Consider the following 12,260-nt stretch of genomic DNA (forward strand, 5'->3'; position numbering starts at 1 on the left):
TTGAGAGGCTATTTCAGCTTTGCCTCGACGTGTTGGTGAGCTCACGGGGCTCAAACCGGAAGTGTTGCTAACACTGGCCCTAGCAAGAGCAGTGCTTCACAGAATCTACCGCCGGATCGGAAACGCGACCCACTGTGAAGATCCGGGGAGAAACTCAGTGGGTTGTGTCTATGGGTTAATTTACTCGTCGAGCCCTTCGTCGCAAGCGACGGGCTCGGCGAGGCCGGTGACTGATGCTTGTGGTACCTAAAAGCACCGTTAATAGATCGGGAGGATCCGTAATGACGTATATACCCAGAGAGATCACAACAAAAAAATGTGGTACGATTGTTAAAAGTGATTTTCATATTTCTGTATAACGCAGTTTTTTTACAAACCTTTTCTGTAACTCAGCCACAGATTTTAATGTAAGTCTATTCTATTATATATTATCTATATGTTAATACGTGAAGCAAAAACTTTGTATCCCTTTTTACGAAAATTGCGCGGACGAAGGATTATAGAGAATATAGAGAAGAAGTGCACAATGCTAATATTTTTTTAAAATAATGCATAAAAGATACATTAAATCAATAAAGAAAACATTACACACACTACATACCATGTATTTGACGCACACACGCATGCATACTATTTATTGTCAAACTTTTGTTCTTGACGTCTGTTGTCAAATTGATAATAGATTAAATATTGCTTGTCTTTGTGGTCTTTATTAATATTTTTTTATAGTGTAGCCTTGGCAAAATTTGTGATTACAGAAGTATAAAATACAATCATAATACTGTACAAGCTTACAATTCCATTTAATTATAGTCGAATTTCGACTACTGCGGGACCTCTAGTATATATTATTTTATTATATATTGTACATTTTTTTTTGTCTAAGGGGCTATTCCAGCTACTCGCGGACGGGTAGGTGTGCTCACGGGCTTAACCTGAAACAAAAACGAACACAAGCAGAGCAGTAGGTACTTCACCGAATCTACCATCGGACCTTAATCGCGAACCACTGAAAAGATCCGGCTAGAAACTCAATGTGGCACGTAATAGTCACAATCAACCTTATTTATAGATTAAATAGATAATATAGATTTTATAGATTAAATTAAAATGGACGGTAACTATTGGCATCCTGCTCAGACCTGCCGCGACGCATTTAGGTGTTCCAGTTTGAAGGGTGGGATAGTTCTTATCGAATATAATTGGGATATCAACCGAAATCAATGTTCCGAAAACTGTTTACAGATTTTTATTCTATTAAAATTCATATCCATTCACTCCAACTGCTATGATATTTCTCTGTAAGATTACATCGCTTAAAGTAATATTTTGATCTAAATCAATGTTTTTATTTTTATTGTATGTAAATAAAAAATAATAATAATAGTAAATATATACTAAAGGATGGGACGGTCGACATTTGTCGGGCATGCCACCGTCCGGGAGAGTTTATTAGACATATTGTTTCTGGCTGTTCTCGGTTTGCTAACGGCGAGTACTTGCATAGACATAACCAAGTAGCTAGGATTATCCATCAACAACTTGCTCTGAAATATGGTTTTCTTGATTCTGCTGTACCTTATTACCAATACCAACCTCAACCAGTTCTTGATAATGGTCATGTTACGCTCTACTGGGACCGATCTATTATCACGGATCGGTATATTGTTGCCAATAAACCTGATATTGTGATAATAGATCGATCTGCGCGTCGAGCAGTGTTGGTTGATGTCACCATTCCTCGTGACGAGAACCTCGTGAAGGCAGAAAAGGATAAATTAATAAAATATTTAGACCTGGCCCACGAGACTACCGCCATGTGGCATGTTGATTCAACCATCATTGTTCCAATAGTTGTGTCGGTACACGGCTTGATAGCGAAAAGTTTCGATCAACATCTTAAGAAACTTTCGTTATCCAGCTGGGTTAAGGGCCTAATACAGAAAGCAGTTATCCTCGATACTGCACGCATTATGAGGAGATTTCTTACTCTGGAGTCCTAACCACTGGTGGCTTGTGTCGTAGACACCGCCATCAGCGGCAATCTATTTTTATATAGTGTTTTTTAAAAATTGTATTTTCAATATCTTTTTTAAAAAATATTATGTAATTAATAAGATTTTAAATAAATATAAATAAATAATAATAGTAAATAATAATACAAAGTAATTTTACTAAATCATAGCAATAATAAAAATAACCTTAGCTTCCGTTTCGTATTATCACCGTCCATGATATGAAATTAATTTAAGAAATGAAATCGTTTTGATCTCAGATCAGCTTGTAATTTTCTAGCATTATAGATCACGAGATACTAAGAACTTAAACAAATCTTCAGTGAAAATATAAATAAGAATTCTAGTGACTTTATCTGCAAAAAAAAGCGTAGGAAAGAAAACATTGGTTTCCATAATAAATTGAGTTGTTAGGGATATAAAAGGGATCTTCATAGTCGAGCCAGTGGTTTGTTTGTGCTAGACTTCATTATGCAAACGCAAATAAATTATTTTCTCTTACCTGACTCTAAAGAAGTTCTGTAATACAATTTAAATGTAAAACTCCGATTAGTGGACGTAAATAGTTTGTAGACGATACAAGGCGCATATAAAGGATAGTTTTGAAATTAATCGAGTAATGCGGAATATTATGTTCTAATTATTAATCTGAAATCTTATATATATAAAAGAAAGTCGTGTTAGTTACACTATTTATAACTCAAGAACGGCAGAACTGATTTGGCTGAAAATTGGTGAGGAGGTAGCTTAGAACCAGGAGAAGGACATAGGATACTTTTTTTATCACGTTCCCACTGGGACGTGTCATAAAACGTGGTATAACAAAACGCAACTGATATGTAATAACAAAACGCAACTGACAGCTACACGTAATATATTCTATGGTTAATTATAGTTGAACTTTGAAGTTGACGTGTTTAAAACAAACTGTGTGGCGGAACAAAGTTCGCCGGGTCCGCTAGTAACAAATAAAATCGAGAGCAGTTAGGTTCGTGATGCACCGTACAGACACATGAATCGATAATGATGATGAATTATCTACTTATTTACAGAATTAATGCTCTAAATAATGAAGGACAAATTGGACATTCCTTAATTTTCACCAGTAAATATATAATCTACATATTTAACAAGGTTTTCATCAGAATTCCATCCCTTAATACCGCGAAGTAATTACATATCTCTTTCGATTTGAAGATTGTGGCAGCCTTTGTGAAATAAAAATGAGACTTTAACGTCATATCTCAAGATAGCCGACGGCCATGATGTTTTTTTTTTTTTGTTATAGCTTAAATGGGTAGACGTGTGAGCTACAGCCCACCCGGTGTTAAGTGGGTACCGGAGCCCATAGACATCTAGAACGTAAATGCGCCACCCACCTTGAGATATAAGTTCTAAGGTCTCAGTATAGTTACAACGGCTCCACCCTTCAAGCCGAAACGCATTACTGCTTCACGACAGAAATAGGCAGGGTGGTACCTTCCACGCGGACTCACAAGAGGTCCTACCACCACTAAAACCAATAACCCAATAACCCCTTAATACCAACTGTACAAGAGAGATAATAAAATAATTAAAATCAAAGAATTATTACGAATATTTCGCGACGCGCTTTAAAGACAAATGCTCAATATTTCTCCAATTTAGATCAGGTGATTCAATTAGAGAAACATCTTTAGCTCAGGAATAGCTTTATTTTGTTTAAATTTATTATTTTTATTGCCAACAGGTGGTGCAAGAATATGAAAGAGCTGTAATTTTTCGCTTGGGGCGTTTACTGTCTGGAGGTGCCAAAGGACCCGGTTAGTATTTCTCCCATAAATAAACCAAGAAAGCGCGCTTATCTTCAATAGTGCTAATATTTTTGATTGACTTTTACTTTGTTTCATCACGGATCACCGATGTTTTCTTAGTTATCGCTCACCTTTTTTGTAAAGTTCTAACATAATTCAACAAAAAATCTCAAAAGCCATAATCTCAAAGAGATTCTGTTGAACAAGCACAAGCGTCGTTATTTTTATTCTTTTTAAGGAATAAAATTGACAGTCCATTTTTAGAATCACTAAATTATGATCGACAGCTATCTAAAATTCTATAAAATATAAGTCAATCCTTATTTCTAGCAGAGTTTTTTTGTTTAATAATATTTATTAGATAGGGAAATTAATATTACAAAGGACAACAAAAAATAATGATTTGGGCATGCCGAAAAATATTTTACGCATCAAACCATGAGTAAATTTAATAACGTAACAACGTAATCAAAAGAAGTTAATTAATTGAAGGAAATTATAAAATACCCAAAGTCTGAAATGAAAACTGTATTTTGATTTTCTGATGATGATTGGACAACAATAGTCTGTACCGTGACTACTTATTTACTTCCGAATAACTACGTACTAACAATTACACTGACACTTTTATTTTTGTATTAGACCCGAATGTGTCGGAAAATTTTGTGGCGGTGATTGATCGTATCAATTATCTTTATGAAGGTGAGACCATCAACAACAACACTTAGGGTGCACTGACCTCTTCGTCAACAAAATAATGATCTGATAGTACTGGTAAAAGAATTCCTACAAAACGTAAATCCAGTGAAAAATAAGCTCATCGAAATGGTAATCTAGTCTTGCAAAGCCACCTTCTTCGAAACAAAGGCTCTCTTAATCTTCATTGACTCAATATTGTAAAACACAGACTTCTGTTGTTTTTTACGCGTAATTATTTTTAACTAACCTTTTTCAATCCGATATTTACGTGTTAACAACATAATATATTATTCTTTCAAAAACACCCGTACCTCTGTTTTTTTTAAATTTCACGTCTCATCCCTCAATACTTCGAACTCAATAAATTAATTGGTTTTAATTTCAGTATTTAAATGAGAATGAAGGAAAGTTATGGCAGGGAAGGTAGCAGTTGTCGTTTAGTACGGTAGGGCCCCTTAAAATTTCCTTAGGCCCGCGGTTCGCAGTGTAGTCCTACAAACCCCACGCTCCCCTTAGATGCGGGGATCTCGTAGGAGGTTTGTCCCCACCCAGGAAAAAAAAATACGTAAAGATAAACATCACATTAATGGTGGTGGTTTTGTTCTGAAATTTCTCTCGACTGTCGACTCTTGAACAATACTATAAGCTTCACTTCAACATCAGAGACTTCAAATACAATTTTATTTACTTGTATAGATAAGAATTACTTTTTTTCTTAACATGTACAGGAATATTCTTCATCCTGCCCTGCATTGACACGTACGCCCGAGTCGACCTACGCACACGTACCTATGATGTTCCACCACAAGAAGTAAGTATCTTTCCTATACAGATTTTCATTAATAGGCAAACACCTTAAATACGTACTGTTTTTTTTTTGTGTGAACTACTTCAGTCTTTAATAAAACTCTACAATTTAATTATTAATACTAATAGATTATTTAATTGTAAACGAATATCGGTCAATTAACAATTCATCAATTTGTTACCTTAATAAATTGTCAATTGCCCTAATATCAATTTCGACAATACGGAACAACTTCAAACGGAGTATACACCCCTTTTCACTTTATGGATTCCCCTCGGCATGCTTATTACTTTACAACGTCCGTATAACTATTTCTAATACAATGACAGAAAAGGGTCATTCGGGTCAGTTATCGATTTGATGGCTAAGCGATGGGCTCATGAAGTTTTAACTCGCATGAAAAATGTATCGATAGCTTGACCCACTAAGCCTGGAGGCATATTGTGCCGCGGTCTGTTTTCCTATCATTAACAGAGATCATATGTTTTACTGTTAAGATTATACGAGTAAGCCATGAATAAAAAAATATTTACAGTTTTGTTGTGTTGGATACTTGTAAACTAGCGACCCGCCCTCGCTTCGCTTCGGAAACTGTAATTTATTATTGATTTCTCCACTATTTAATGGATGTTATTATACACATAAACCTTCCTCTTCAATCACTATCTATAAAAAAACCGCATCAAAATTCGTTGCGTAGTTTTAAAGATTTAAGGATACATAGGGATATAGAGACAGAGAAAGCGACTTTGTTTTATACTATATAGTGATGAGTAAGTCTGTCTTAAACCTGTCCTAAATGTTCCAAACTCGTATTGAGGATTCAAGCGCTAGGCTTATCTGGTCAACAAATTTTATTCTCAATGAATTGGTCCCTACGAAGTATTCATGAACGGCTTCCATGATGAGGGAACAACTAACGCTCGCCTATTGATTTTGATACTTTATTGTCTATTTCGACTAGAGGAATTATTATTTGTAGGCCATGGACATTTCCAGCTTCACACCTGGTGTTAAATGGTTATCGGAGCCCATACCCCTACGACGTAAATGCCGCCACCCACCTTGAGTCATAAGTTGTAAGGTTTTTTTTTACAGTACAACGGCTGCCCCACCTACAACTGAAAAGCATTACTGCTTCACTGCAGAAATAGGCAGAATCGTGGGAACTACTCACAAGACGTCCTGCCACCAGAAATTAAACAAATTATAATTTTGCGGGTTTTGATTATTATTAGGTACACGATGTTATTCCTTCACCGTGAAAGTCAATCGTGAACAATTGTTAAGTACATATTTTATTAGAAAAATTATTAAGTACCTGCCTGCAGGATTCGAACACCGGTGTCTTATCCTTTAGACCACGACGGTTGAAAAACTGCACAGGGTCATCGAAAGTGGTTTGAAGGATAGAAAAGCTCCACAATACTATTAAGGTCTCGATTTCATATCACAAGATGACTGGCGGAATTCAAATGGCTAAAGCTCGTTCGTCTACTGGTCTCTTTTCAAATGGTCGTAAAACATCTGTGCTAAACATTACTGTAAACACCAGGTGCTGACCAAAGATTCCGTAACTGTTTCCGTGGACGCCGTCGTATACTACCGCGTCCACAACGCGACTATCTCTATCGCCAACGTGGAGAACGCTCACCACTCCACCAGGCTCTTGGCTCAGACGACCTTGAGGAATACAATGGGCACTCGACCTCTGCACGAGATCTTGAGTGAGCGCGAAACGATCTCTGGCAACATGCAGCTGTCACTGGATGAGGCCACCGAGGCTTGGGGGATCAAAGTGGAGCGTGTTGAGATGTAAGTATTATAACATGTTCAGGTAAGATATTTGTTTCATTTAGTTATTTTCATCATCATCATCATTATCAACAGCCCACAGTCGTCCACTTCTGGAAATAGGCCTCTCCCAATCCATTTTTAGCATCGTTACTTTTTAGTATTAATCCATTGTTATTTTTAGCCTTGAGTTATCTCTCTGTTGTCTAAAGTATGTCCCATTGAAGGAACTCAGATGACCCGCTGATAGGATCCCATAATCTCCTTTTTACCATCGCACAAGCCACTGGAATAGAATCTATTATCCCTATTACCCGGGATCAGAGCGGTCGTATATTTGAATGGTAATACGGCACTCCGAATCAGTGATCGTTAAGACTACTTACAAAACACTATGAAGGTCTCGTTAGAAGAAATAAAAATCTAATAGACTGTGATCGTGTCATCGTTAGCGAATTACTTTAAATCGTTAGTGGTTTCTAACACGGTCGGAATTAGGATCTTCTTCATATAAACATAATTACAGAATTTTGTTACAAGACATTAACACGATACTTAAGGAAGCTGAATATAGAACAATAGTATTGTATCTATAAAGAATGTCCTGAAGCTAATATAAGCCTTTGAATCTATGAGTACATGAGCTATCCTGACCAAACTTTACGTCACTTCGCTTTCTAATCTCAATAACAGTATAGTTATGGTCTAATCAACTAAGAAATTTAGATAAGAATTTTGTATAATATTGCCGTTTATATCATCATTACGAGAGTTTTGACACCAAGAAACATCGGCTTAATTATTGCGGACACAACGAATGCTCTAATTACATTTTGAACAAAATAAAAAAGATGGAATTAAACTGTAGCAACTTAATCCGGATTCTTCAAAATATCACAGGAGGATATTTCGCTGAAAATTTATTTTCGAGCATTTCATTTCGTTGACTAACGGAGTGAAAAACGCAATGTTCAATATTGAAATTTAACGCTCTCGCTGAGAATTTCGTAAGCAATCTCAAGAAAATATTCATATAAATTGTGACATATCAAATCATTTCCTCGTAATCTCCGTAGACACCTACCAGTTGGAAACATGACATTTAAAAAAAACTGACATTTGTTCTATAACAAAGAAAAAATGCTCGCTTCGGTACCTAACGAAGCAGTACTTCTGAAATCAGTGATATGTAGAACTAATGATATCGATTTTAATACCGTAAACCACATTGAAACGCAAGTAGAAAGCAAGCCCTCAACAAAAACCTTCAAATCGATCCAAGTATAAATTCATCTACAGAATAAGGAAAAATAAAATATGAGGAAAGTAAAACTGAGGAAAATATTACATGAGAGCCAATACAAATCGTTTTAAGATTTTAATACCTTCTAAATCCGCAACGAAGACAGCAAACCAGCCAATGCACTTGTCAGCGTCAGCTGTTTTTAATTACGTTAGATTGCCTGCTGTTTACAAGGCGGTAGTTGACAAATCTATAAAGATTTTTTTTATGAAAATGCGTCCTGAATCATCAACTTGCCTATCTTGATTTGAAAACTAAAATTTTGGGAAGGTTTATTGGACTCTCACACAAAAACCAAGATAGGTGAACGCCCCTATGAGTATCAGCTTAGTTTTAAATTACAAAGTCAATCGCGTGCCTGTAAATAGCATTTCACTACCGCTTTTCATGTTTAACTTTGAGTCCAGCGCCACCAAATCTTTGTTCGTGAACACAATCCTACACCCGGTATGAACTATAAAAATAGCCATTTTTTTCTGTACCAGACACAAAATGGCAGATGTCATGTTTTAGTTACGTCTATCTGTCATGGATCATGTCAATTAAGTGGTAACTAAATTCCATAGACCTATAGGTTTCATACTTCAGTGCTAAATTGGTAGTCTGCTTTATCAAACGAAATTGATTTACAAAAATATAGTTGTAATTATATAGGTTAGGATATAATGTTTCAATTTGATTTGGCTTAAAGTTTTGTAGCCTGTCGTTTATTAGGCACCGTCTCCTTCTTGTGAATGATTGAGGTCTCGAAAAGTAAGAAAATCATCTGTCGTCCAAATATGTCCAGGTTATTCGACTAATGCGATTATGACAGGCTTCAAATGTGAAAGATACCATTTATCATTTATAATACGTCATGATCAACAACTTCCCCTAATGAGACAATAGACCATATCAAAATCAATCCCGCATTTGCGGGTACTTGCCTATTTCTTTCGTGAAATAAAGTGCATTCGTTTGAAGACTTTAGCCTCGGATTTCAAGGCGATTTGCGGCGTGAATATTATGTACCTATTGGTTCTAGCAACTTAACTTATTACTGGTACTTTTGGGCATCTCCTTCGATTCAATTTTAAATTAAAGATTCAATGGAAATTGACTGTAACTTAAATTCAATTGAAAGTCAATTTCAAGAACTTAATTGAAGACTTTCAGAAAGTTAGAAACGAAAACAAGAACCTTTTGGAAATACAAATCACAAGCTTACAACAATAAAGTCGAAGCTACTAATTTAATTACGTAACACGTCATTGAAAATTCACGACACAAGATCTGTATTTGTCAAACATAGTAAGTACAAAATTAATCGATGTGTTCCGTAATCGCTACAATTATAATTTATTATTTATATGGAACTGCTTATTCTTAGTACTCTTCGAAAGTTTGAAATTTAATTTTTATTTCGTTTTGTTAGTCAGTTTTAATGGGGCTAGTTATATTTGAATATATTTTTTAAATTAATTTCACAAACATTGTATTTTATTGTAATGCTTTAAATTAAATCTTTATACAACGTAATAATAAAGCAGAGTTGGGCAGCCTTACCAGAGCTCACATAAGTTGAATGAGCATTAGTCACATTGAGCCATGATGAACATACATCTAAATTAATACTATTCATATTTAAATTTATCATAACTAACGTTTTAAAAGATTACGTATACGTAGATATGAGGCCGTCAGCATAAAAGTGGCCTATCCTAATTTTTTTCATATTCGTGGTTCTACTATATTACAATTTATTTAAAACATAATAAATTTTGATGCAAAACCGGCCTATCTCTAGTTTCGCCCATAGATAACAAATGGCTTTGTCAACATTATTTTTGCGCGTTTTGTTTTTGCCTATGAGGCAGTGTAAAAGTAAATTGAGACCTTGTTGTCTCCATACTTACTATAGTAAGCTCAGGTAAGCTTAGGCCACTTTTGCGCTGACGGCTTCATATAATTCGCGGTGATTATTCTATGAAAAATATGAGTATCTTTTGTCATAAAAAAATCTTATATTAAACATGACATTATAGTTTTATAGACGGTTAAATTGTTTTTTAATAATTCAAATACACACAATACAAATATGGTACAGGGTAGGATAATAAGATTATTTTATTTTGAACAAAATAAAAAAGATGGAATTAAACTGTAGCAACTTAATCCGGATTCTTCAAAATATCACAGGAGGATATTTCGCTGAAAATTTATTTTCGAGCATTTCATTTCGTTGACTAACGGAGTGAAAAACGCAATGTTCAATATTGAAATTTAACGCTCTCGCTGAGAATTTCGTAAGCAATCTCAAGAAAATATTCATATAAATTGTGACATATCAAATCATTTCCTCGTAATCTCCGTAGACACCTACCAGTTGGAAACATGACATTTAAAAAAAACTGACATTTGTTCTATAACAAAGAAAAAATGCTCGCTTCGGTACCTAACGAAGCAGTACTTCTGAAATCAGTGATATGTAGAACTAATGATATCGATTTTAATACCGTAAACCACATTGAAACGCAAGTAGAAAGCAAGCCCTCAACAAAAACCTTCAAATCGATCCAAGTATAAATTCATCTACAGAATAAGGAAAAATAAAATATGAGGAAAGTAAAACTGAGGAAAATATTACATGAGAGCCAATACAAATCGTTTTAAGATTTTAATACCTTCTAAATCCGCAACGAAGACAGCAAACCAGCCAATGCACTTGTCAGCGTCAGCTGTTTTTAATTACGTTAGATTGCCTGCTGTTTACAAGGCGGTAGTTGACAAATCTATAAAGATTTTTTTTATGAAAATGCGTCCTGAATCATCAACTTGCCTATCTTGATTTGAAAACTAAAATTTTGGGAAGGTTTATTGGACTCTCACACAAAAACCAAGATAGGTGAACGCCCCTATGAGTATCAGCTTAGTTTTAAATTACAAAGTCAATCGCGTGCCTGTAAATAGCATTTCACTACCGCTTTTCATGTTTAACTTTGAGTCCAGCGCCACCAAATCTTTGTTCGTGAACACAATCCTACACCCGGTATGAACTATAAAAATAGCCATTTTTTTCTGTACCAGACACAAAATGGCAGATGTCATGTTTTAGTTACGTCTATCTGTCATGGATCATGTCAATTAAGTGGTAACTAAATTCCATAGACCTATAGGTTTCATACTTCAGTGCTAAATTGGTAGTCTGCTTTATCAAACGAAATTGATTTACAAAAATATAGTTGTAATTATATAGGTTAGGATATAATGTTTCAATTTGATTTGGCTTAAAGTTTTGTAGCCTGTCGTTTATTAGGCACCGTCTCCTTCTTGTGAATGATTGAGGTCTCGAAAAGTAAGAAAATCATCTGTCGTCCAAATATGTCCAGGTTATTCGACTAATGCGATTATGACAGGCTTCAAATGTGAAAGATACCATTTATCATTTATAATACGTCATGATCAACAACTTCCCCTAATGAGACAATAGACCATATCAAAATCAATCCCGCATTTGCGGGTACTTGCCTATTTCTTTCGTGAAATAAAGTGCATTCGTTTGAAGACTTTAGCCTCGGATTTCAAGGCGATTTGCGGCGTGAATATTATGTACCTATTGGTTCTAGCAACTTAACTTATTACTGGTACTTTTGGGCATCTCCTTCGATTCAATTTTAAATTAAAGATTCAATGGAAATTGACTGTAACTTAAATTCAATTGAAAGTCAATTTCAAGAACTTAATTGAAGACTTTCAGAAAGTTAGAAACGAAAACAAGAACCTTTTGGAAATACAAATCACAAGCTTACAACAATAAAGTCGAAGCTACTAATTTAATTACGTAACACGTCATTGAAAATTCACGACAC

The 12,260-nt window shown here is 35.1% G+C and overlaps 1 protein-coding gene across 1 annotated transcript in view; it reads left to right on the forward strand.

Annotated features, from left to right (window-relative positions):
• The window catches only part of LOC101744584 (band 7 protein AGAP004871), a 43,277-nt gene that overhangs the window by 10,423 nt on the left and 20,594 nt on the right, over positions 1-12,260 (forward strand). Inside the window, exons 3-5 of the mRNA XM_038013806.2 lie at positions 3,745-3,817; positions 5,236-5,318; positions 6,871-7,130. Of these exons, the coding sequence (XP_037869734.2) occupies positions 3,745-3,817; positions 5,236-5,318; positions 6,871-7,130 (416 nt within the window). The remainder of the gene's footprint in view (positions 1-3,744; positions 3,818-5,235; positions 5,319-6,870; positions 7,131-12,260) is intronic.

This window comes from Bombyx mori, chromosome 1 (assembly GCF_030269925.1).
Source record: "Bombyx mori chromosome 1, ASM3026992v2".
NCBI classification, from domain to species: domain Eukaryota; kingdom Metazoa; phylum Arthropoda; class Insecta; order Lepidoptera; family Bombycidae; genus Bombyx; species Bombyx mori.